General features: G+C 37.8%; 2 protein-coding genes across 7 annotated transcripts in view; one reads left to right on the forward strand and one right to left on the reverse strand.

The window, feature by feature from the left end:
- Positions 1-8,373, forward strand: part of MIA3 (MIA SH3 domain ER export factor 3) — a 56,000-nt gene extending 47,627 nt beyond the window's left edge. For 2 of the 6 annotated variants that reach the window (XM_065938371.1, XM_065938375.1), the window contains 11 exons: positions 1,581-1,682; positions 2,345-2,405; positions 2,517-2,552; positions 2,632-2,699; positions 2,820-2,920; positions 3,091-3,228; positions 3,982-4,050; positions 4,176-4,255; positions 4,394-4,465; positions 5,993-6,143; positions 7,142-8,373. In XM_065938371.1, coding sequence (XP_065794443.1) covers positions 1,581-1,682; positions 2,345-2,405; positions 2,517-2,552; positions 2,632-2,699; positions 2,820-2,920; positions 3,091-3,228; positions 3,982-4,050; positions 4,176-4,255; positions 4,394-4,465; positions 5,993-6,143; positions 7,142-7,458 — 1,195 coding nt within the window. In that variant the 3' untranslated portion in view covers positions 7,459-8,373. The remainder of the gene's footprint in view (positions 1-1,580; positions 1,683-2,344; positions 2,406-2,516; positions 2,553-2,631; positions 2,700-2,819; positions 2,921-3,090; positions 3,229-3,981; positions 4,051-4,175; positions 4,256-4,393; positions 4,466-5,992; positions 6,144-7,141) is intronic. The other 4 variants (XM_065938373.1, XM_065938376.1, XM_065938372.1 and 1 more) reach the window with 3 other exon arrangements.
- Positions 8,374-9,861: 1,488 nt separating this feature from the next.
- The window catches only part of AIDA (axin interactor, dorsalization associated), a 49,599-nt gene continuing 35,443 nt past the window's right edge, over positions 9,862-24,017 (reverse strand). Inside the window, exons 7-10 of the mRNA XM_065938385.1 lie at positions 15,812-15,934; positions 13,749-13,871; positions 11,808-11,925; positions 9,862-11,694 (exon numbers count right to left, since the gene is read on the reverse strand). Coding sequence (XP_065794457.1) covers positions 11,598-11,694; positions 11,808-11,925; positions 13,749-13,871; positions 15,812-15,934 — 461 coding nt within the window. The 3' untranslated portion in view covers positions 9,862-11,597. The remainder of the gene's footprint in view (positions 11,695-11,807; positions 11,926-13,748; positions 13,872-15,811; positions 15,935-24,017) is intronic.

Genomic DNA, 24,017 nt, shown 5'->3' on the forward strand with positions numbered 1-24,017 from the left:
GAAAAAAAAACAGTTTGTTTCTAGCAGGTGGCCGTTACTTTAGTCAGCAATAAAGATCATTCAGAGATGACTTAGTTCATTCAAAGGACAGACACTGCATTGTTTGGTACTCCAAGGACACAATTCTTTCTAGTCTCGACATAGCCCAAGACGTTTACTAGGACCCCCTCATTGGGACCCCTTAGCTCTGCTTTGTTTTCCGTGCACCCGGGAATCTGTTGAACTCTGTTCAGCCTCCTTGTATCTCTTCACTGTCTTCAGTGCATAGGTCAAGCCTAGGGGAAAAGTGGCTATAGGCAGGCTTACTTGTAATTCTGAAATTCCTTTTTTTATTGGATTGTGACCTCATGTATTAGCTTGATGCCTTCCAGCACGTTCTTTATATTTTTGTCTAATGTTCTATATATTTTGCCTAATTTTCTATTTGTCTAATGTTTTTAATGTTCTCACACTAATTCATTCCTGGAAGGAAAATTGTTTCTGATCTTTCTTCAAGACCCAGTTTTCTCACTTCTCTTCCTGTACCAGAGTTAGGGGATTGTTCTGTGGTTAAGTGCATTGTTAAACTGCATTCAACTGTGCACTCTGTTAGTACAGGGAGAGTACTTTACGCATTTTGTATCTTTAGCGTCTTACTAGGTAACCAGTATATTTTAGCCATTCATAAGACACTTGCTGAAGTATTGAATGGACAGTTACAAAAGAATATATAACTCTTTTTCTCTGTGATTACTGTTTTTACTGTGGTTTTTCTGATTATGCTTCCTATTCATAGAAACTAAGTTTCAAGTTTCTTTTGAATCAGAACTATAGTCAAAGAAATAGAAAGGTAAAAAAAATAAATAGCATTTTAAAACCATTATCACATGTTGATACCATTACAATTTGTTATATTAATATCTTGAACTTGAAAGTTAAAACCAGTTTCTAGTAGGTGGTACTCTGATTATGGGACAGTTTAGATTCTTTTTTTATCCAGTAGACACTGCCAATTCTAAGATTTTTCTCTCCTCTAACCACAGTTCCATTGACATAGGCAGTAGAAGTTCCACCTCTGAAGTGTGGAAGTGTTCTATGGTTAATTGCACAATTGGAAAACTTTCTAAAAGGCTTTTGAGGACCAATTATCATGGTGCCAGTCTGGATTGAGAAATAGTCCTTCCAAGATTGAAACAAGAGAAGTAATTACAGGTCTTTCCATGGTAGAAATAAGAGCCGTAATTATCCCCTGCTCTATCCTAATAAGCTTGATTGTATTAGGTTGATCAGCCCTGGCTCTCCATATTGAAGTAAAAGGAGCTCTCATTGTCTCAAACACAAGAAACTTGCCCATGGGGTGCAGCATTTTTTTTCCATTTATTGGTTTCATTTATTACTGAGTAGACAATTGTGAAAAGTTAAAAAATGCAAGGGTTGCCAACTGGCAGAGTTTGATTTTATCCCTAAGTGGCAGGTGTGAATTCCTTCCTGTGACTTTGTATGAATATGTTTGGAAAGGATGGGAAGTAACCTAGGGACATTTAGACAGAATGATGGGAAAAAAGAGAAGCACTTTCATTTGACAACTGATGTTATCTTAGGAAATTGAGTCAAGAAGAGTATGAGCGGCAAGAAAGAGAGCAGCGGCTGTCAGCTGCAGATGAAAAGGCGGTTTTGGCGGCAGAGGAAGTGAAAACTTACAAGTGAGTTCAGATTCTGAGAAGGGTGTCGGTAGCTGATGAAACTACTGTAGGCTTTTTTTCAGAACAAAACTGTTTTTACACTGTGTAGAACAAAAATAGCACCAAAGCAGAAATAAATGATCAAAACATTTAATTAACATGAGAAAACATAAATTTTAAGTTAACAAAGGAAAAAATGTTAAGTTAACAGAAATTTCCCTTACACCCAATACTAGCAAGACTGAGGGAGCTTGGTTCACGCCAGCAGTTCTGAGTGGTTTTGTATATTGGAGAAATTCTTTTTTGGAAGGCAGTTTGCTGTATGATGTATCTGAAAATCATTAAAATGATAGTAGTCATAGCTCTGGAAGATTTTCTGTGGATATAGTTAAAAGAAGAAACAGCTTTCTGAAAAAAGATTTATAGCAGGATTGTTTGAGAACATATGAAGAGCAATTAAGGAAATTACAAGTGTATCAATTCAGAATCTCCAGCTCTTAAATAATAAAGGAAATTATGTAGTATTAGTTTTGATCACAGTGTGCTCCTATAACCATGCAAAATGTGTTTTTGTATGTATGAGTGAAGTCTGAAAGGGAACAGTTGTTAAAGGGAACATGGTAAGATTGTGTAAAATTTTATTCAGTTGTACTTTAAATAATAAAAGAAAGTTTAACCCTTAGGCGGAGAATTGAAGAAATGGAGGAGGAACTACAGAAAACAGAGCGCTCATTTAAAAACCAGGTAAATCATACTGCCCTGCAGGGCAGAATTCTTTGCTGTCTGATACAGACGATTACAGTAGCTATTGTAGGGAATCCTTGAACATATTTCTTGATGGGTTGTCTTTTTCAGATTGCTACTCATGAGAAGAAAGCTCACGATAACTGGGTGAGATTTTTTTTTTTTCCCTTTTCTTTATTTTATGTGGTCAATCACAGCTTATTTTGGATTTTTTTCCTCCCAATAGCTCAAAGCACGTGCTGCAGAAAGAGCTATAGCTGAAGAGAAAAGAGAAGCTGCCAATTTGAGACATAAGTATGTTTTTTTAAAACTTACATTTTCAGTGTGTTTTAAGAGTTTTTAAAGGCTGTACCATGATATCCAGTAAGAAATTTTCTATTTCATATTTAAGTCTATTTTTTCTTTATATTCAAGATTATTGGAACTAACCCAAAAGATGGTAATGATGCAAGAAGAACCTGTGATTGTAAAACCAATGCCAGGAAGGCCCAACACACAAAACCCTCCACGGAGAGGTAGGGAGTACTTTTAAATGGCAGCAGTCTATATTTTGGTGAAAAATGTGTTTAAGTTACTTTTTAATTTCTGTAATATGTGTCTAATATTTATGATGCCCTAGAAATAATCCCAAGAACTTAACTAAAGAAAGAAAGGTTAAAGTGCAACTCTTGCCCGTTGTCTGCAGGTCCCCTGAGCCAGAATGGCTCTTTTGGCCCATCTCCTGTGAGCGGTGGAGAATGCTCCCCACCACTGACAGCAGACCCACCCGCAAGACCTCTGTCTGCTACACTTAATCGAAGAGAGATGCCTCGAAGTGAATTTGGTGAGCCTTGCCATGTTACTTTGTGGTAAACTGTTTCAAGAGTTCTTTCCTTCTTTGAGAATTCTGTTGCTAATGTAAGCAACAGTTGAGAATTTGGGTCTGTCCAATATAGAGAGGGATTAATTTGTCTTGGTGAGTAAATAGTCTACTTTAGATCTGCTTTAGAACAAAAAGCATTTACTTACTATTAAGATACTATTGTATTTATTATATGTGAACATATATGTAAACAAATGTAAACATATTTATAAACAGTATATATATAAATATCATTGATTATTGTTTCTTTTCAGATTTTTGTTGTGAAGTGTAAACCTTTATCTTTAAATTTTTGTTGCGATCCTCTCTTGAATATTATAAAAGTAGCCTTAAAACTTTATAGTTAATGCAGTGTACATCTACTTTTCATTACTTTAATATGAAATGCTATTTAAGTCTAGTTCTAATCACAAATGTGTTTATACTTGTTAAGATATAGAAATCAGATTACATATAGACTGAAAAGTCTATAAACATTTGGTGGTAGCTTGAAGTACCTGACTGGTGCTGGTGCTATTAATGTGCAGGTCTTTCAATCCAACGTAGTTCTTATTTTGATTCTATAGGTTTGTGCATAAAGTGTAAGTGATTTCTCCTCACATGTATTGGGAAACCTGTTTTAAATTTTGCTTTACGTAGAATTGAACCCTGACCTGTCCACAGTTGGTTTATTCTGAAAAATTCATGCAAGGGCTCTGTTACCTCTCTCTCAAGGATCAGTGGATGGGCCTCTCCCTCGATCTCGATGGGCCTCTGAGGCATCTGGGAAACCCTCTGCCTCTGGTAAGGGACCTGAGTATGTTCACAGAGTCTCAGATTGTGAAGGAAGTGGGCGGAGGCCTTTGTAGTCCTTCAGAGCGCATATACAAGTCAAAACAAGCCTAAGTCCGCTCTCTGGCTTCCCACAGATCCAGAATCCGGCGCTGCTCCTACGGTGAACAGCAGCTCCAGAAGCTCTTCGCCGTCTAAGGTGATGGATGAGGGCAAGGTAAAATCTGCAGTCATTTTGAATTGTTGTTAGGTATTTCCAGACACATTTAACTTTTTCTACAACATCCTCTCTTTGCCTCATCCATCTCCCTTTTATGTGTTCTATCTGTACCATCTCATTTATTTTTTGAAAAAGCAAACTGTTCCCCAAGAGCCTGAAGGCCCTTCAGTTCCCAGCATTCCTTCTTTGGCTGAGCATCCAGTATCAGTAAGTACTTAGAGGTTGAGAGCAACACTGCCTTTTCTACTTGGTGTATTTCTAGAAAAGTTCCAAGGAGCATGACACTAACTGCTTTGCTTAAAATTGCATGGCGATACTGACCTTATGACCTCGAAGTGTTTCTGGGTTGCTGAAGTCTAGTTGGTTGGTTTTTACTCCTTTTTCCTGTTTTGGTTAAGTGATTGATCTCTTTAGAACATCTGTTGTAAATAACCTTAAAAAATGTGAAAAATTCATCTCTCCAACGCTATATGGTGTGTGCTTCAATGATGAGAGCTCTAAGGCAAATCAGTTCATCATATATTGCATAAATTCATCATTATTATGTACTCATTTGGAAGTATGCTATTTAAGAACATCTCCAGTGGTATACTAGACAAGCCCTGTGCTGTATTGTGAGTAATCTGAAATTACAGATTGGTAACAGAGGTTGATTGCTGTAAGTGAAATACTGAATAGTGGAAATCTTTAATTACCCATTACGCCATTTCCCAGCAACAGCCTTAAATTATGTTCACATAAGGGTCTTCTCTTGCACCTTGCATAGCTGTGACAGCTGCTGAGTCCTGTGATTATAACTCAGAGTGCTTTACTGTGTTGAAATCAAGATACATATTTTCATTATTGAGAATTTCCAACCCAGTTTGCCATAGGGAAGTACAGGTTAGTGCTTTATAGTGCAAAGGATGGCGTTACTGGGGAACAAGGGTGGCTGTTAGAGCTGTGCCTGCGGAACTCGTGTATATATAGCACTGTCTCTGTGTGGAAATCCTTCGACTTCCAGGGCAGGACTCTAGGAGGACACATCGCTTGAGAGCTCTTTTTATCCCGGGGCAACCTGGAGAAGACCCAAGACCCCTTTGGAGTGGCAGACTTGAAAGAGAGGGGAGCCTCCTTTGACAGAGGGGAGGCAGAGGAGGAATGCAGGCTTGGAGTCAGACCCCCTGTAGTGAATTCTAACTCAGCCTCTTCTGTGCTCTGTGGCCTTCTATCTAATACTCTCTGTGCCTCTTTTCCCTCATGTTTAAAACAAGATGAGATCTTACAGCATATGAAAGGAAATTAAAGGTACTCTGTATAGTAGCTTTTATCATATGTGTGTGAAAATGGGTTTTTTCATTCCTTATTGTTCTCTCCATTCTTAATATGGAAAAAGGAGCTCTTGTGGTGAAGGGAGGGAGGGGCTGCCCTAGACACAGGTTATAGTGTGTGTGGTATGGTGGTTTTTTCAGTTGGGAATCGCCTCTGTTAATATCCTTTGACAGTCCTCTTGCTTCCTCTCTGTTTGGACATACAAGCAATATGATTACGGTGAAAGTGTTCCTTCCTCTAACATTCTCTTAACCCGGCTGAGCTCTCAGGGGGATGGATAGGAGCCGTGGACTTCTGTTGCACTAGTTGGCTCTTTGGACAAGTGCCTGACATCTGTTTCAGTGGGTTTTAGCTCTTATGGTGTTGGTGCTTTTATCTGTTATATCCAGGTGTTTCAGAACTTTCATTACTTCTGCTTTGCAGGTTAGTATGGCTGCAAAAGGGCCCCCTCCCTTTCCAGGGGCACCCCTCATGAGCTCCCCCGTGGGAGGCCCGCTCCTGCCGCCCATCCGATACGGACCACCTCCTCAACTCTGCGGGCCTTTCGGACCTCGGCCACTTCCTCCACCCTTTGGTATGACGACTGAATGGGAGTGATGGACTTGTAAAGTGTACTCATCTTTTCATTCTAATCCTTGGTAAAATGTTAACAGTTGCTGTCACAGGGCTGTGCAGTGAAAGGGTAAAGCTGGCTGACACGTTTGAACTTTTCCACCAGTTTCTTAGGACACAACGGGTGCTGGATCATCTCCCTATACTGAGATGGACAGGAGGAATCTCTTGTAGACAGGGAAAAGGGACTGTTCATAGAACGTCAGAAATACTACTTCTGCCTATGTTGCTTGAACATCTCTGGCTTCATACTAGGCTCTGTAGTGGATAGAATTAACTGTCCTAACTCCACGAGCTTAAGGGATCCTATAGGACACACATACATACATTATACAACATAAAACTTGTAATCACCATAATAGAAGCATAAGCAATGGGTCACAGAGTATAAAAGGAAAGACGAAGCCATCACTACCCACCTTGGGAATAAATAGGAAGGAAGTGTTGAAGAGAAGGTAGGATGTAACAGCTAATAGGTGGAAAGCTGTTGAATTCAATTAGGTGGAGCTGGCAGGCCTTTCCCGGCAGGGCAGACACCTTGATTTTGATGGCATGTATAGGTCCATGCTGAGTGCCTGTGTGCATTTTTAATTGACATAGTAACTGGGATTTCCTTTATCAAAATTTACTTACAGTGAAACCCTTATTTCATAATCTATCATCTTGGTATGATGCATAGTATTTCTGAGTACAAATCAAGCTCTTATGAGATACAGACAGCAGAATTGTATAATTGAAAAAAAACACAAGCTAGGTAGAGCCATGTTGAAATCCAGCCTCTGTTGCTTTGTGACTGGCTGGCCATAGGCATGTAACTTAAACTTGCTGAGCCTGTTTGCCTCATCTGTAAAGTCGGGAGCCACCACCTGACTTCCAGGGGTATGAGAAATGGATTAACCTACTGGGAACTGTCTAAATTTAGGTGTGTTCATACGTAGTTACATGACTTAATTTTTTCAGGTCCTGGTTTGCGTCCACCACTAGGCTTAAGAGAATATGCACCAGGTGTTCCACCACCAGGAAAACGGGACCCGCTTCTTGATCCTCGAGAATTTTTACCTCCAGGACATGCACCTTTTAGACCTTTAGACTCTCTTAGCCCAAGAGAGTACTTTATTCCTGGTCCCCGATTACCACCCCCCACCCATGGGCCCCAGGATTATCCACCTTCCTCTGCTGCAAGAGACTTACCATCCTCCGGCTCCAGAGATGAGCCCCCGCCTGCCCCTCAGGGCTCTAGCCAGGACTGCTCACCGGCTTTAAAACAGAGCCCATAACTGACCTTGGACATTCAGTCTGAGAGAAGGTGGACTGTGCACTATTCGTTACAGTTAAGGTTTTCATTGGCTTCAGAATCCAAAAGCTGATTTTAAAAGGTTTGTTTTTAAATCTGAGCTGCCCTGGCAGTGTGCGTTTTTGAGCCAAACAATTAAAAAAAATCATTTCCCCCCTAAAATAAAAAACCACCTTGTAAGCTGAAGCCTCCTTCCAACTTTGAAATGTGCAATAAAAAAATACCTGTGTTTTAGTTCATGTAGCATATGTTACTGCGAAATGATTTAGAATGTTGTGAAAAGTATGAACATTTCCTGTGGAAATGCTATAAGAACATGTATTTCCATTTATTATCCTATTTTTAGTGTACACCAGTTGAATATAGAGCAATGGTATTTATAAGCTTGATTTTTAAAAAATATCTGGTCGCAAAGGCTGTTAGGCTAAAAATGTTTACTTAAAGATCACTAAAATTTTATCTCCCCTCTTGCTTAAGTTCTTTGTAGTAATAGTTCATAAAAATTTGGTTATTAATGTTTCCCAAGTGTCTGTTGATTCATTGGATTGTTTTCTCCTGAGATTTATACCATTTTGGAAACACGTAAACTCAAGCTCCCAAAACTGAAGATGGTGACCCATTGCTTAGGCATTCAACCTCAGAGTCACCGGGAAGCATCACAACTGATGCCTGTTCTACTTCAGGGAAGTCAGCGGGCCTATTTGGACAGCACTCATGTGCTTTCTCGTGACTCTGATTGGTTTTGACTGAAGACTGGTTTTCTGAGTGTGAGTTTACATGTAACAAGAGTTGTTTAACCTGATGTTCTGTTGCTTTTACTGTTACTATGTTAAGGGTGCGTAACAGAAAAATGAAAATGATGTGTTGCGACCATAAAGTAAGAAAATTTCTTTTAAAAGATGTAGAGTCTATTATTTCTCCTATCCCTTGCCACTGGCTTTCAAAGAATATGGCAAAAAAAGACCAAAGCATATATACTACTATGAGAAAGAATGATTTAGGATCATAAGATTTGTAACATGCCCTAGGTCAGCAACCATGGGCTGAACTCAGTTCTTTTCATTGACTGACACTACTACAAAATTAATATTTGAATCCTGGCACTTACATTTAAAAGTAAATAAATCTGAGAATCTAGGAATGCACCATAATTACTAGATTCATTACTATACAATGTCTTTTGAACAATATTTCTAAGTCCTAACTTATCAGACACTTCAAACTCTAGTAACTAAGTACATTTTAAGAATAAGATTTCTTTAAATCAAAATTACAAAAGGTTTACATTCTTGTTCACAGCTAGATCATACTCTCCCATTCTCTCGAGTTCTATAATGTGATGAACCTAATGATATCTAGACCATGACTTGCCACCATTAAGAGTAATCTACTAAGAATACCTTAAAAGTAAATTCTTCACTGTGAAACATTTTTTCTTAATACTAAGGGAAAAGGCCTTTAAAGAAAGACAAGTCTTCCAAAATTCATGAGTATATAAGAAGTTTTTCAGAAAAGGAAATTCCATCTCTATGTCCTATTTAATATCAAAAATAGAAATTTTAAGAGGAAAACTCCATAGTTATTTTTAACCATGTAAAATAGATTAAGTCACAAATACAGCTTTTGAGTATATCGATCTCTTCAGGACACAAAATAATGGTGAATAATAATTTCAGAATTTAATATTTAAATATAGATTATACCAGTTAGGAAGATAATAAAGTAGCAAAGGTACATTAAATCTATTTTAAAAATCAAATCTGGAGTCTTTTTTTTTTCTTTACCTCTAAAGCCTTTTTTGGTGTTCATTTTGTATTTCATATTATTGAAAAATCGGTAAATTGTAGAGAAATTCTAAGTGTGGCCTGAGTGGCCCTGAACCTGCCAACACTGCTGCCTCCCAGAACCCTCTGTTTGTACCAGTTCTTCAGCACGGCCCAGACAAGCTGCCAGTTTAGAGAGTGGGGGGCATCGTTCCTCAGCTCCATCAGACTTGGCCAATCTTGAAAATGACATCTATTTCAGAAGTCACCTCCAGCTAACTGTTTTCTTGGCTTAGTTGCTAATATCATCTTTTATGGAGCAGCAATATTTCAGCCTGAAAGTCTCCTATAGTTGTGGTTATTGTTCAATAACTGATTTTTTTCATTGAGAAGAATTTGTGGGATGTATTCTGTCTACTGTGTCAATTCATTTTGTTATTCAGATCTGAATTACAAAGCTAAGCTAATCACTCTGTTCCATTTAAGCTTTTTGTTAATACTGATGAGAGGCATTTGTAGTTCATCTAAACCATACTTTTGTGAATGACAGCAGATGTGACATAAAGGATCACACCTTGATATTCATGTTTTATGGTCTGTGAGAAAAGAGAACAATATATATTGGTTTTGCTACACTTTAATGGTAGATTTTTTTAAGGGATTATTTTTAGGTCTTGTCAGCAACATCAAACAAAAGGTACTGAGTACTCCACAGGGTACAGAGTGCTGCCAAGCACCTTAGAAAATGTACATGACGTGGAGAAAATGTGGTTCTTGCCCCCTGGGGAGCTTACACTCTGGGTAGGGGTGGGGGTGGGCTGACAACACACAGTCTATATAAGAGCTGCATGAACACAAAGTAATTTATTAAGGCAAATTCTTCATCCCCTCAAAATAATTGTCAGTGAAATGATTTTGAATTTAATCTAATGAAGATGAGAGGCAAGACAATTTTGTTGAGAATTCTTAAATCTATGATAGTAAAGAGAACTGACTCGACAGACAACTGAAAGTGGAGACTAGGTCTTCTGAAGTGTAACAGCTGGAACTGAATTATGGTTACTTATTTTAAAAAGCAAACATACTGAATGGTATGAATAGGCTTGTTATACTAGTTTAAAAATAGGCCAAGTACTGGCACTGCATTTTGCTCATTCTAGTGTTGGTCATTTAAAATAGTGAATTTTAAATATGTGGGCTCCACATCTAACCCACAGAACGCCCACCCCAAATCTTCATGTTCTGTGTATCAAATATCCACCGTGTATGTACTATGAAAGTTTTATTTAGGCCCCATTATTAAGTCAAAAGAATGTAAATAGTCAAATTATAATAAGCTAATGACCTGCATATTTCCATATGGATGAATGTCAATATATCTAAATAGGAAATAAATGGCAATCCTATCTACCTATATAAAAAAAAAAATAGAATATCTCCAGATTTGCATACTCATCACTACAGAAGAGGTATGCAGGTTTTAAGGTTTCACAATCAGTTGTCAGAAAAACAGCAGTTATTCCTGCAGTATCTCATTAGCATCTGACTCATTATTTTTAGATTACATGATTTAGAAGACACTATAAACCCACCAAAAATTTGTAATTATTCTGAGATGGTTTCATTAACCCTAGAATCACTATCAGAAAGAGTAACAATGTGATGTAGGAAAAAAGCTAATCAACGTGACTAAAAATATGCTCACTTTCAGAAGAACCTGGTCATCTGGAAAAATCCCAGCTACAACCTGCAAACACTCCCATGTGGAAGACTGGCCAAGGCACACGATTTCTAGGCAGGAAAACCATGAGATCGGGATGAACTGAGGCTATCTCTTTAAGAAGCAGCCTATAAACTTCCAGACTGACCTTGGGCAGCAAAATTGGTCCCATTTCCTCTAAAGCAGTCTCATGCTCTTCTCCCCACATCAACCCAAAGTTTGACATTAACTCGGAAAGCTAAAGAGCATATTGGAGCAGAAGTGGACAGGTGTGTAAACTCTAGCACATTCTTATTGCTGTATTACATTTGAAGATGAGCACATCCCACCCACAACAGTGTTGTTCCAGGAAGTAGGGCAGGAGTAGTGGTAAATTAGAAAAGAGACTATTAATTGCACAATTAATAGGAAAGTGAAAACATTTCAAGATCTACAATAAGCCTGTATCCAAAGAGTCTGTTATGTCAGTGGTGCTGGACTCTGAATTCTGTGCTACAGCTTCTAATGGACTCGCGCTGGCCTGCCGGCCTGGGTCCAGGTTGCTTCCTGCCTGTTGATGGGTGCTTATGCTACGGAGAGCAATGATGGGTTCTATGGAGTGGTGAGATTCACAGAAGTTCCAGGATACTCATGTCAGGGTCATTCCTTGTGCAAAGTTTGATGCAGATGAAGATAAAGTGGTTTCTTGGTCAATAACTGCAATTTCTTTCTTTTAAAGTCAGTGGGTTTCTTGTATCTGTAACCACAACAGAAAAACTGTTGATAAGTGATCGATTCCAAGGTATCACATACTAAGACGAGATACTAGCCACCATTCATTAGTACTCATTCTGTATGTGCATCACTTACAATTCTATTACAATTGGCCCAGGTTTAATTTCGTCCATCTCCATGAAAGCAAAACACTTGGTGCTGGTAAACCTTTTTTTAGGCTTGTAGTGTTTGAATTCAAAAAAAATAGCTGCACCTAAGGAATTAAAGCAAAACACATTAGCCACAGACAGCCCATTCTAGTGTTTCAATAAATTTTCTCTGACCACCAGAGGCCAATGAACAAGCAACAACTGTCATAATCGGTCACAGCAAAGTAACCTTTGTCAAACTGATGTCTCTCTGATGATACAGCTGACTGTGTCACCCCCAAACTCTTCTGTACCTAAAGAAGGGGCATGTGTCTACACTATCCAACTCTACACAGTAGAGCAAAACTTTAAGCAAAACTCAAGAATGTATGTAAGTTTATCCACAGATAGAATTATAAGATATTAAGAAAACACTAAATACTACAAAAAAGAACACAGAAGATACTTGTTAAGTATGAACATTACTCACAGAAACTCATTAAGGAGAAAAGGCATATTAAAGAGCATCAAAAAAATCCAAACTTAGTTTCTCCCCACCCAAAATAAAAACTCAAAAAACTCAGTATCTGGGGTGTTTTTAAGTTTGAACAACATAAATCATGCGCTGGTTCAGTTTTTAAATGTTAACTACTTCCTAATACATTTTTCAGCGTCCAAAGCCATGTTTTGTTTTTCCTGGAATGACAAGTCCTTCTGTAAAGATAGCACTTTGCAAGATGAAGGCATAGAATCTAGCAGACCTATTCCCACCCACCCCCCACCAAAAAAGACACACACACACAATGAGGAACTGGTGATGAAACAATTTTCTCTCCCCAAAGTCCTACAGATAAGCTCTCTCCACCTCCCTACAGAAAAATGCTAAAAACAGAATAAGCTGCCTCATCCACACAGCCAAAAACAATTAATTTCTAAAGAAGGCAAGGAAAGCGACAGAAGGATGCCTAGCTCTCATTCTTAACCAACTCCTTACTAACACGGCCTTAACCAGAGGGATGCTGGGTCTTGCTTTGCTTTTATAAACAATCAATAGACATCTAACACTTTCATGGAGACAAAACTACCAACTGACTAGAAGTTTCACAATGTTCAGAAATGTGTATGCAGTTCTGGCGCCTGGGTCCAAATGAAGCACTCTGCATGTGAAGGAAGGAAAGAAAAAGCTATCACTTAGGAAGCAAAGGGATGTGATCGAGGGGAAGATGGGCTTGCTTATTTATTTGCTGGACCACATGGCTTATGGGATCTTAGTTCCCTGACAAGGGATTGAAATCCAGGCCCCGGCAGTGAAAGTGCCAAGTAAGTCCTAACCCCTGGATCACCAGGGAACTCCCTAGGCGGCCGTCTTTAGCACCTACTGCCAACACACAAAGGTTACAGCTGTTAGGTTACCGGTGACCTTCTGTCCCCAGGTGCATGACTCTGCCATGTCCACAAAACAGTAGCTTCTCTTCTCCCTTCCACAGCAATAATAGAGGCATTTTATTATTTAAAAAACCTCACAGATTTTTAAGATAGCAGATCACATTTCTTCAGCTATGGACCTATCTCCTTGTCCCTGTGATTGTGTCTGAGGTCTGAATAAATGCAAAAGTAAAGTCACATTTGAAAACATTAAAGTCCAAATATGATACCATCATTTAAAAAATTCATTATTCATCTGCATCATCTCTAGATAATATATTTCCTGCATTTCTGGTATGCACTATACTTTCTGGTATGCTCTATACTTCATGGCATTTATAAGTAAGAGCAAGATGTAAAATGAGAACAGCCTATAGGAAGAATAACTGAAATGCTTATCAACATGAAGTATGCTCACTAGCATTAGTTTCAGTTAAAATGACAGCACTGTACACAACTGATTCAAAGTCGGAGAAAAGGTAGAGTCAAATTCTGAACAAAGTCTACTTTTAGCATCACAAACCTTTGGTTAACTTTTCAACATGCTTCTGGAGCTCAATGTCCACATTAAAATGAACATACGTATCTTCCTTTCTTGAAGCCACAGGAGTATCTTGCACAGGAGTTAAATCTATGCCATTCAGATCTGGAGAAGAAATAAAGTTTCTGCTCAGAGCCCTCAAACACACAGACTTAAAAACTGCAAAGGAACCACAATGGGCTGTGTTTCCTGAAGAGGTGAGAGCTGAGAGGAGATTCTCAGGCTGACAGAAACCCATGTCTGGGGTGAGCAGGTACCTGAAGGTAGCTGGTTCCCCAGGTCATGTGGAGGGCACAGAGCAGAGAGGGTGGGAGACCCCGTGGGTGGAGAAGGAAGCCTCCTTACAGATCATGGAATTGGATCCTTCTGGCTAAGAGGTGTCTTTTGGGGGAGTAGGCCAGTGTATTTTTGTGATTTACATTAGGGGATGTAATACACCACAATGGTGCCCCTACCCCTACTTCCCAACCTTCCCTGGGTGAAGGCATGGAAATCGAACATTAGCAGCATTACCCTGCTGTATTCATGTCAGAGGACCAAACAGTGGACATGACAGCTGCCAACAAAACCTTGCCAGGAATGAACACTTCTTATGTCTATTACTTAAATTCTGAAGCTACGTGCTACAACATAAGCTGATTTACAGTAACCAGATGGCATACGATATAGGATATATGGGTGTAATTTCTGGAGCCAGGAATCATCCAGTGTAATCAAATCCAACACAGATTCATTTAATGACCACTCAACTGTTTATGTATTATTCAACAGACCCATCTTAGGGACCTTCAAACAAGAGAGTATGTTTGACTACTTCAGTTCCTGAAGATATTTACATAAAACATGTTTCAGTTCAACCATATGCAAAGGTAATATAATATCTACATTTCATTACCTTTTTTTTTTTTTGTATTTTACAAGTGTTCATTCCTGAGAGATGCAGTTTTATGAATGGCCTATCAAATAACCTAGTATATAAATACTTTGCAGTAGACCAGTAGATCTGAGAGCCCACAGAACCAGAGGCTAAAGCATCACAGCATCAGTGCTGAGGATCATGGTGTTTTCATGTCAAAATTCTTCTTTGTTGCCAAAATCCTTTTTTCTTTTACTTGGTAGTAATGAACCCATGGGTCTGAATGTTTCTATAATTGGTAAGCGTTCCCTCTAGTTAATTTTAGTCCGCATCTATTTGATTTGTCTTAAACTGTAGGTTTATTAAGTGTAGATTGGATTAACTGTGCAGTTATTTCTGAATAATAGTATGACAGTTTCATTCCCAGTTACCCAATAATTATTTTTAAAAGACTGTTGAGTGCCTTATAAGTAAAGTGCTGTATAAAAAGCTTAGCAATGACAAAAGAATACAACCACTGCAGTTTCCCTCTTAAACCAACAGTCAAAAAAGTTGTTTTCAAGAAATAAACAGTTTGCCACTTTGAATAGTAGAAAAAAACAAATCCTAAGAGTAACCATGCTTAATGATGACAGTGACATAGTTAAGAATTAAAAAATACATCAGTTGTCTAATGTCCTGCAGGATATATTCAGGGTGCAGAGTTTATGTATGCATCTTATTTCCCTATTTCCACTCATGATTCACCTCTGCAGAGATCTATGTACAAACCTGGCCTGAAGTGAAGGCTGAGGAAAACAGAGAACACTGGGCCTTGCAAAGAACACCACACATCCTTGGAAAGTGGGGGACCTCTCTTTAACTTGTTTCCTGAAGGATGTATCTACTATAAAAAACAGCGGTGTCTGTGTAGTCAGCACCCCTGATGGGATTTGGAAGAATAAAAAGACATACACAGAGAAAAAACCCAAAGTAACTGTGAGTATAAGTTATCGATAAGAAAATATTTTCCATGAAATGTTTGGAGAAGGAATGATGACCGCATCCTCCCAGGATTTTGCCTCACTATAAAATGAACTAAAATGAACTGTCACAGATAAAACCCCCTCACGAACCCCCAAAAAGTCCCAAACGAGAAGCAACATTTTAAAATTCACCAGAGAGAAGATAGGTATATGCAGTTACTGACCTTTCACACTAACTGTGATATAGGGATCAATGCACTGCCCAGCATCTTTGAGGCCAATTTTCTCAATCCTGATAGTGAGTAACGTCATTCCTGGTTCTGATGGCAACCTTGGTAATAAAGTACCTGGCAACACAGAAACAGCAATAAAAATGAGTTCCACCAATCATTCCAGGGTAAATATTTTAACAACATAGAGAAGATATTGCTTTGCTCTTAATTGGCTTAGTAAGTAGGCAGATATTATTCTGGTTACCAAAACTCCCAAATACTTGATGTTATTCTTTTCAGACAAATTCTTTATTATACATAAAATATATCTATACTTCCATACTCCATATTTAACACAAAAGCATAAATTACTAACTCAAGTTTGTTAAAAATTCCACTCCAGGAAACTGAATTACAAATTACCATGTAATCAATAATCTATGTAATATATTCATACAATATTTACACTTCACATTTATTGCTATATATATAATATACCCCATATTTCAATATGAAGTGGTAGAACACAAGACAGAAAAAGCATTTTAAACATGTTACATTTTCCTAAAAAGCTTGAAAAATACCAGAATCAATCAACAAATCATTTACTATTAAATGCAGGAAATTACTTATAACTTAATATTTATATATTTAATTGAATAACTTGACAGTCTCATTTCCCACTGCTTTCTTCAACCTATTCTTTATGATCTATTTGGTCAGAAATCAGTCCTGCTGAGAATGTTACATAAAACCAAAAGAGCAACTGTATGTTTGAAATCTTTTCCATAAATTGATTAAAGTTTTTAAAACTCAAAAACCACCCAGAATCACATAAGAGCATTCCCCCCGAGAAAATAATATGAAGAAAGAAATCACCTGTACAGTTTGTTCATTTATTTCAAATAACTGACGAACAACAAATGCAAACAAAAGTTGATTTTAATATGTATATAGTACCGCAAATTATACAACCTAACATTTATAAAGGACATTAGCTGACATTCTTCACATTTCTATCCAACAATGTGTTATCCTGCTTTTATTTTTTTAAAGATCAAAACTTTTTTATTTGTTTATTTTTGGCTGCGCTGGGTCTTCACTGCTGCGTGTGGGCTTTCTTAGCTGTGGGAGCAGGGGCTACTCTCTAGTTGCGGTGTGGGGGCTCCTCACTGCAGTGACTTCTCTTGTTGCAGAGCACGGGCTCTAGGGTGTGTGGGCTTCAGCAGCTTGTGGTGCATGGGCTTAGGCGCTCCATGGCACGAGAGATCTTCCCAGACCAGGGATCAGACACGTGTCCTCTGCATTGCCAGGCAGACTCTTAACCAGTGGACCACCTGGGAAGTCCTATCCTACTTTAAATGATTAAGTATTTGAAGTACATGAATCAATCAACTTACCACATTCAAAATACATTTAGTGACTGCAAACATGCTTGAGGGAACTTCAGAGGGCAATGAAAATGTTCTCAAATTGGAGCAAACTGATAGATGCACAATACTACAGATTTATCAAGTCACTGAACTGTACACTTACAATGAGGGAATTTATGACATGAAAATTACTAAAGAAATCCAAGAGTCTTAACTGGTGATACTTGGTTAAAGAAAATTTTGGCTAATGAAAAGGTAGAAAGATAAAAAGCAAAAAACCAAAATGGGACATTCACACCAGTATTTAATACCATTTCAGAAGTAACATTAACTTTCTCACATGGGATATTTTGCCATATTTCAACATACTTTCAATATTCGCAAGTTTTTTTACACTAGAGATAAAAGGTCTTTATTGCACACACTTAACCATTCTTTAAAATTTTTTAAATTGTGAACCTAACACATATTCAGAAAAGCACATAATATGAGTGCACAGCTTAATGAAAAGTTGGAAAGCAAGCATCCATGTAACCACCACTGAGGTCAAAAAATAAAGCATGACCTCAGGAGCTCCCTTCTCTCCCCATCAAATGTTCTTTTGAATTCCTCCTCACCACCCTGGCCTTTAAAAATCACTACTAAAAAGCATCCCTGTATAATTATGTTTTGCCTGCTTTGGAACTTTAGATTTATCAAACTGTTGTCAGCAGCTGTAATTTGTTCATTTTTATAATTGCATAGTATATAAGTTGTATAAACATACCACAGTTTTCGTATCCATTCTTCTGATGATATGCATTTGAGATGCTTCAAGTTTTGGAAACTGCTAACAATGCTGCTGCTATAAGCATTCCTGGACACATGGTTCTGCTCCACATAAGCACACATTTCCCAAGGGAGGAATTACTGAGTCACATGGTGCAGTACCTCCATGTCTGCTATGTAATTACAAACTATTTCCAAAATGGGTATGCCAGTTTCTACTCCTAGTACAATTCCCATTTTTCCACATCCTCACTAATGCTTGGAGTTGTCAGATTCTTCTTTTTAGCCAATTCAGGTGTGGAGAAACACCAATTTAGTTTTGTTTGGTTTTTTTTTTTTTTACATTTTTAAAATGCAGTACAATTGCTTTACAATGTTGTGTGGTTTCTGCCAAACAACAACATGAATCAGCCATAATTATATATTTATCCCCTCCCTTCTGAACCTCCCATCCCCCCACCCCTGGGTCATCACAGAGCAGCAGACTTGGCTCCCCATGTAATACAGCAGATTCCTACCAGCTAGCTAGCTATTTTACACATGACAGTATACATATATATGTGCCTATGTTACTGTCTCAATTTGTTCCCAAACTAGTTTTAAGTGTATTTTTCCAATGATTAATGAGGTTGAACACCTTTTCATTTAAAAATAAGCATTTGGATTTCCCTTTTTCTGAAGTGTCTGTTCAATTATTTTCCCCACTTTTCTATTGAAATATTTACCTTTCTCTTACTGATTTGTAAGAGAATATTCTGATATTCTGAATATCAGAGAATTTCTCTAATATTCTGATATATATATATATAAGAGAATATATAATATATATTATATTATATATTATATATATATGAGAATATTCTCTAATATTCTGATATAAGCATTTTGTTGGATATTTTAATTTACATAATTTTTCAGAGCTTTTCCTTTTTAAGGAAAAAAAAAATCTTTATATTGAATGGTAATATATTCAGGAAAGATAGATTTTACCACCGTCCTAGGAGCCTGACCTGTGCCCCCAACACACACCCAGATCACTTTTTCTCCCAAAAAGACAACAGCTATTCTCGACTTTTAACACCAATATTAGTCCTACATGTTTAGAATGCCTTTTCTGTTTATTCTAAATGTTATTGTGCTCAAATCTCTCAGCCTCTAAATTCATTTATAGTCAGTGCTTTCTGTGTCCTATCCAAGAAATCTTTCCCCCCTCCAAGGTCATGAAGGTATTCTTATAAGAATGTTTTGCCATTCACATTTAATTATATAATCCAGGTAGAATTAATTTTTTACTATGGCATGTGGTAGGAGTCCAATCTCATTCAATTTCACATCGACACTCAATTGTCCCAGCAATACTTATTTAATAGACTATCACCTTACCCATGGATCTGCACTGACAATAAATCAAATGTGTGTCTGTTTCCAGGCTCCCCATTCTTTCACTGGACTGTTTCTTATCTTTGCGTCACTACCACAAGTATCTTGATTACTATAATTTTACAAAAGTCTCAACATTTAGTAAATCAAATTCTCCCGCCTTGACATTATTCTTTGAGTCTTAACTACTTTCAGCCTTTTGCATGTCCATGTAAATTATAACACAAGAGCTGTCAAATTCTTTAAAAAAAAAAAAAAAAAAAGCGAACAACAAAAACACTGTTAGGACTATGGTGAAGTTCAGCTCAATTTTAGACAACAGTCACATCTTTACAAATTGCTTCTTCCAACCCATGGAATATATCTCTCCACTGATTTAAGACTTCTTAATTTCTCTCAATAAATTTATACTGTTTTCTTCATATGGGTTTTATACTTCTCTTGTTGGATCTATTAAATTAGGTTGCTATTTTCTGATACTATTATAAATGTCAAAATATTTCATTTTCTAATCTACAAACAATAAATGCTAGAGAGAGTGTGGAGGAAAGGGAAGCCTCTAGCACTGTTGGTGGGAATGTAAATTGATACAGCCTCTATAGAGAATAGTATGGAGATTCCTTAGAAAACTAGAAATAGAACTATTATATGACCCAACTATCCCACTACTGGGCATATATCCTAAGAAAATAATAACTGAAAGAGACACATATACCCCAGTGTTCACTGCAGCACATATTTACAACAGTTAGGACATGGAAGCAACCTAGATGTCCACTGACAGATAAATGGATAAAGAAGCTGTGGTACATATACACAAAAGAATATTACTCAGCCATAAAAAGAACACATCTGAGTCAGTCGTAATGAGGTGGATGAACCTAGAGCCTATTATACAGAGTGAAGTAAGTCAGAAAGAAAAATAAATATTGTATATTAATGCATATATATGGAATCTAGAAAGATGGTATACGGATGAACCTATTTGCAGGGCAGCAATGGAGACAAAGACGTAGAGAACAGACTCATGGACACAGCGGGAGAAGGGGAGGCGGGGACGAACTGAGAAAGTAGCATGGAAACATACACATTACCACCTGTAAAACAGCCAGTGGGAGTCTGCCGTGCGATGCAGAGCTCAACTCCTGCGCTCTGTGGCCACCTAGGAGGGTGGGGTGGGTGGGAGACGGGAGGAGGCTCACGAGGGGGAGACGTGTGTACACCTATGACAGCCTCATGCTGATGTATGGCAGACACCAACACACTGCTGTAAAGCGATTATCCTCCTATTAAAAGTAGGTCTCATTTGCTAAGCAACTGCTGCTTGCTTATAGACATAAAATCCTTTTATGGCTACATAATTTTCAAAAATCAAGCGATGACTGACATACATTAGTTTCAGGTACACAATGTAATGATTTGATATTTGTATATTGCAAAATGATCACATTAAGTGTATAGAATCTGTTCTTATGTACAGATTTTACATCCAGGAACTCTGTTATTATTTCTATTGATCTCTATGCAAAAGGTGCTTTTGTATGTTCTACATACATATTCATAAAACCTACAAATAATTTTTATCTATATTTCTGTTTTTGGTCCTAGTGCACGGGCTAAGACTTCTAGAATGTTGATGGAAAGAGGATATAGTAGACACATTTTGTTCTTGATCTAAAAAGGAATGCTAAAGTATGATTTTGGCTCAAAGCATCCCTTAGAAAACATCCAGTGAAGTGTTCTGTTTTCGGCCTGCCAGAATTTTTAAAAGTCAAGAAGAGACTTAAAGGAATTTTTAAATAACTTTTATTTATTAATATTTTTATTTTTGGTTGTGCTGGGTCTTAACTGCTGTGCAGGCTACTCTCTAGTTGTGGTGTGAGGGCTTCTCACTGGTGACTTCTCTAGTTTTGGAGCATACGCTCGAGAGTACGCAGGCTTCAGCAGTTGCGGTTCCCAGGCTCTAGACAACAGGCTCAGTTGTGACGCATGGGCATGTGGGATTCTCCTGGGCCATGGATTGGACCCAGGGATCCTGTACTGGCAGGCAGATTCTTTACACTGAGCCACCAGGCAAGTCCAAGAACAGATTTATTCAGAAAATTATGAGACATTCCTCCTTATTCTGCCAATGTGAACTGCCTTGATATACTTATATAACAATATATTCTGAAAGATCATCAGTTCATGGAGATTTTCCTATTATCTATAGTATACTAGAGTGTTACTCAGCCAACCTACATATGGCAGTTGGTGCTAATATTTTATTATTACAGATTATACAGAAATAAACAACCTGGTATATATGCAAATGTTTTCTTCATATTACTGGAGGTGTATCTTGAGAATACATTCCTGAAGTGAGATTGCTGGACCTGAGAATAAATGTGTATTTCTGTTGTTATTGTTATACAATCCTGAACTCCCCTTCAAAGGGACTGCATTATTTTGTGCTCCCACCAGCAGTGGATGAGCATCTGTCAGCCTCAGTTAAAGTAGTTCTAGAGTATCTCTTCATATGTTTAAGAGTTATTTGTACATCTTTGTCTGTATGTGTGTGTGCACTGTCTGGTCATGTTTTTTGCTCAAACTTTTAATATACCTGTGGTCTTTGTTGATGCAACTCAAAATTTTTACTTCTATATTAACGATGTTAGGCCCTTGTCTTTTTTGACTATGACTTTTTCTTTTTTGACAGTCAAAGGTGGTTTCCTATCCAATATTCAAAGCCAATGATAGATTTTCTTTTTATGAGACAATGTTTTTCCCAGTTCAGTTCAGTTGTGTCCGATACTTTAAGACCCCACAGACTGCAGCATGCCAGGTTTCCCTGTCCATCACCAACTCCCAGAGCTTACTCAAACTCATATCCATTGAGTTCGTGATGCTATCCAACCATCTCATCCTCTGTCGTCCCCTTATCCTCCTGCCTTCAATCTTTTCCAGCATCAGGGTCTTTTCCAATGAGTCAGTTCTTGGCATCAGGTAGCCAAAGTATTGCAACTTCAGCTTCAGTCCTTCCAAATGAATATTCAGGACTGATTTCCTTTAGGATTGACTGGTTTCAAAGGACTCTCGAGAGTCTTCTCCAAAACCACAGATCAAAAGCATCAATTCTTCCACACTCAACTTTATGATCCAACTCTCACATCTATACATGACTAATGGAAAAACCATAGCTTTGAAAATATGGACCTTTGTCGGCAAAGTCTCTGCTTTATAATGTGCTGTCTAGGTTTGTCATAGATTTTCTTCCAAGGAGCAAGTGTCTTTTAATTTTATGGATTGCAGTCACCATGTTTTTCCTACCTGAACATTAAAACTAGTTTTACCTTTGGATGAATTAGTTTCATAATCTATAATCATGTAGCTCTTTTAGTTGAAGTGAGTCAATGGGATGACATTTCTTTCCTTGTTATCAGCAAACTTTTTTGCCTCAGACCACATTAAAATTTAACTATTAAATATATTTCTAACAAAGCAATACAAAGTCAGTGAATTCAAGCTGAAAGATAATTAATTGATTTAGCTTAATTATTCTGTAATTCAAGGTAGGGTGAAAACACTCCAACACATGAAGATTCAGTTTTACCCTCTTTGTTGTTGTTGTTTAGTCACTAAGTCATGTCCAGCTCTTTTGCAAGCCCATTACCCTCTTTATACCTTAATAAAGACTATCTGCAAGTTGACTATAACTGAAGACTACAGATGATATAGAAAGGTAACTATTCAAGCTATTTAATGATGGTTTCCAAGATGCTCTCTCCCTGTATCACTAACTACTACACACTCTGAGTCTCAGTTTCAGCTAGATTACCTGTGCTGAAATCCCTTAGCCTTTTTTTTGCTCATCCATAATTTTTAAGAAAAAATTTCTAAAGAGATGGGACACCCAGATCACCTTACCTGTCTCCTGAGAAACCTGTATGTGGGTCAAGAAGCAACATTTAGAACCAGACATGGAACAACGGTCTGGTTCAGAATTGGGAAAGGAGTGTGACAAGGCTGCTCTATATGGTCACCCTGCTTATGTAACTTACATGCAGAGCACATCATGCAAAATGCTAGGCTAGATGAAACACAAGGTGGAATGAAGACTGCCAGGAGAAATATCAACAACCTCAAATACGCAGATGACACCACCCTAATGGCAGAAAGCAAAGAGGAACTGATGAGTCTCTTGATGAAAGTGAAAGAGAAAAAACAAACAAACAAATAAACAAAAAAAGAAAGTGAAAGAGAAGCGTGAAAAAGTTGGCTTAAAACTCAACATTCAAAAAATGAAGATTAGGACAAGCAGTCCCATCACTTCATAGCAAATAGATGGGGAAACAATGGAAACATTAACAGACTTATTTTCTTGGGATCCAAAATCACTGTGGATGGTGACTGTAGCCATGAAATTAAAAGACACTTGCTCCTTGAAAGAAAAGCTATGACAAACGTAGAGTGTCTTAAAAAGCAGAGATGTCACTTGGCTGAGAAAGGTTTGTATAGTCAAAGCTATGGTTTTCCCAGTAGTCATGTAGATATGAGAGTTAGACCATAAAAAAGGCTGAGTGCTGAAGAATTGATGCTTTTTAATTACAGTGCTGGAGAAGACTATTGAGAGTCCCTTGGACTGCAAGGAGATCAAACCAGTCAATCCTAAAGGAAATCAACCCTGAGTATTCATTGGAAGGACTAATGCTGAAGCT

Source organism: Muntiacus reevesi, chromosome 5, assembly GCF_963930625.1.
Source record: "Muntiacus reevesi chromosome 5, mMunRee1.1, whole genome shotgun sequence".
In the NCBI taxonomy this organism is placed as follows: Eukaryota; Metazoa; Chordata; class Mammalia; order Artiodactyla; family Cervidae; genus Muntiacus; species Muntiacus reevesi.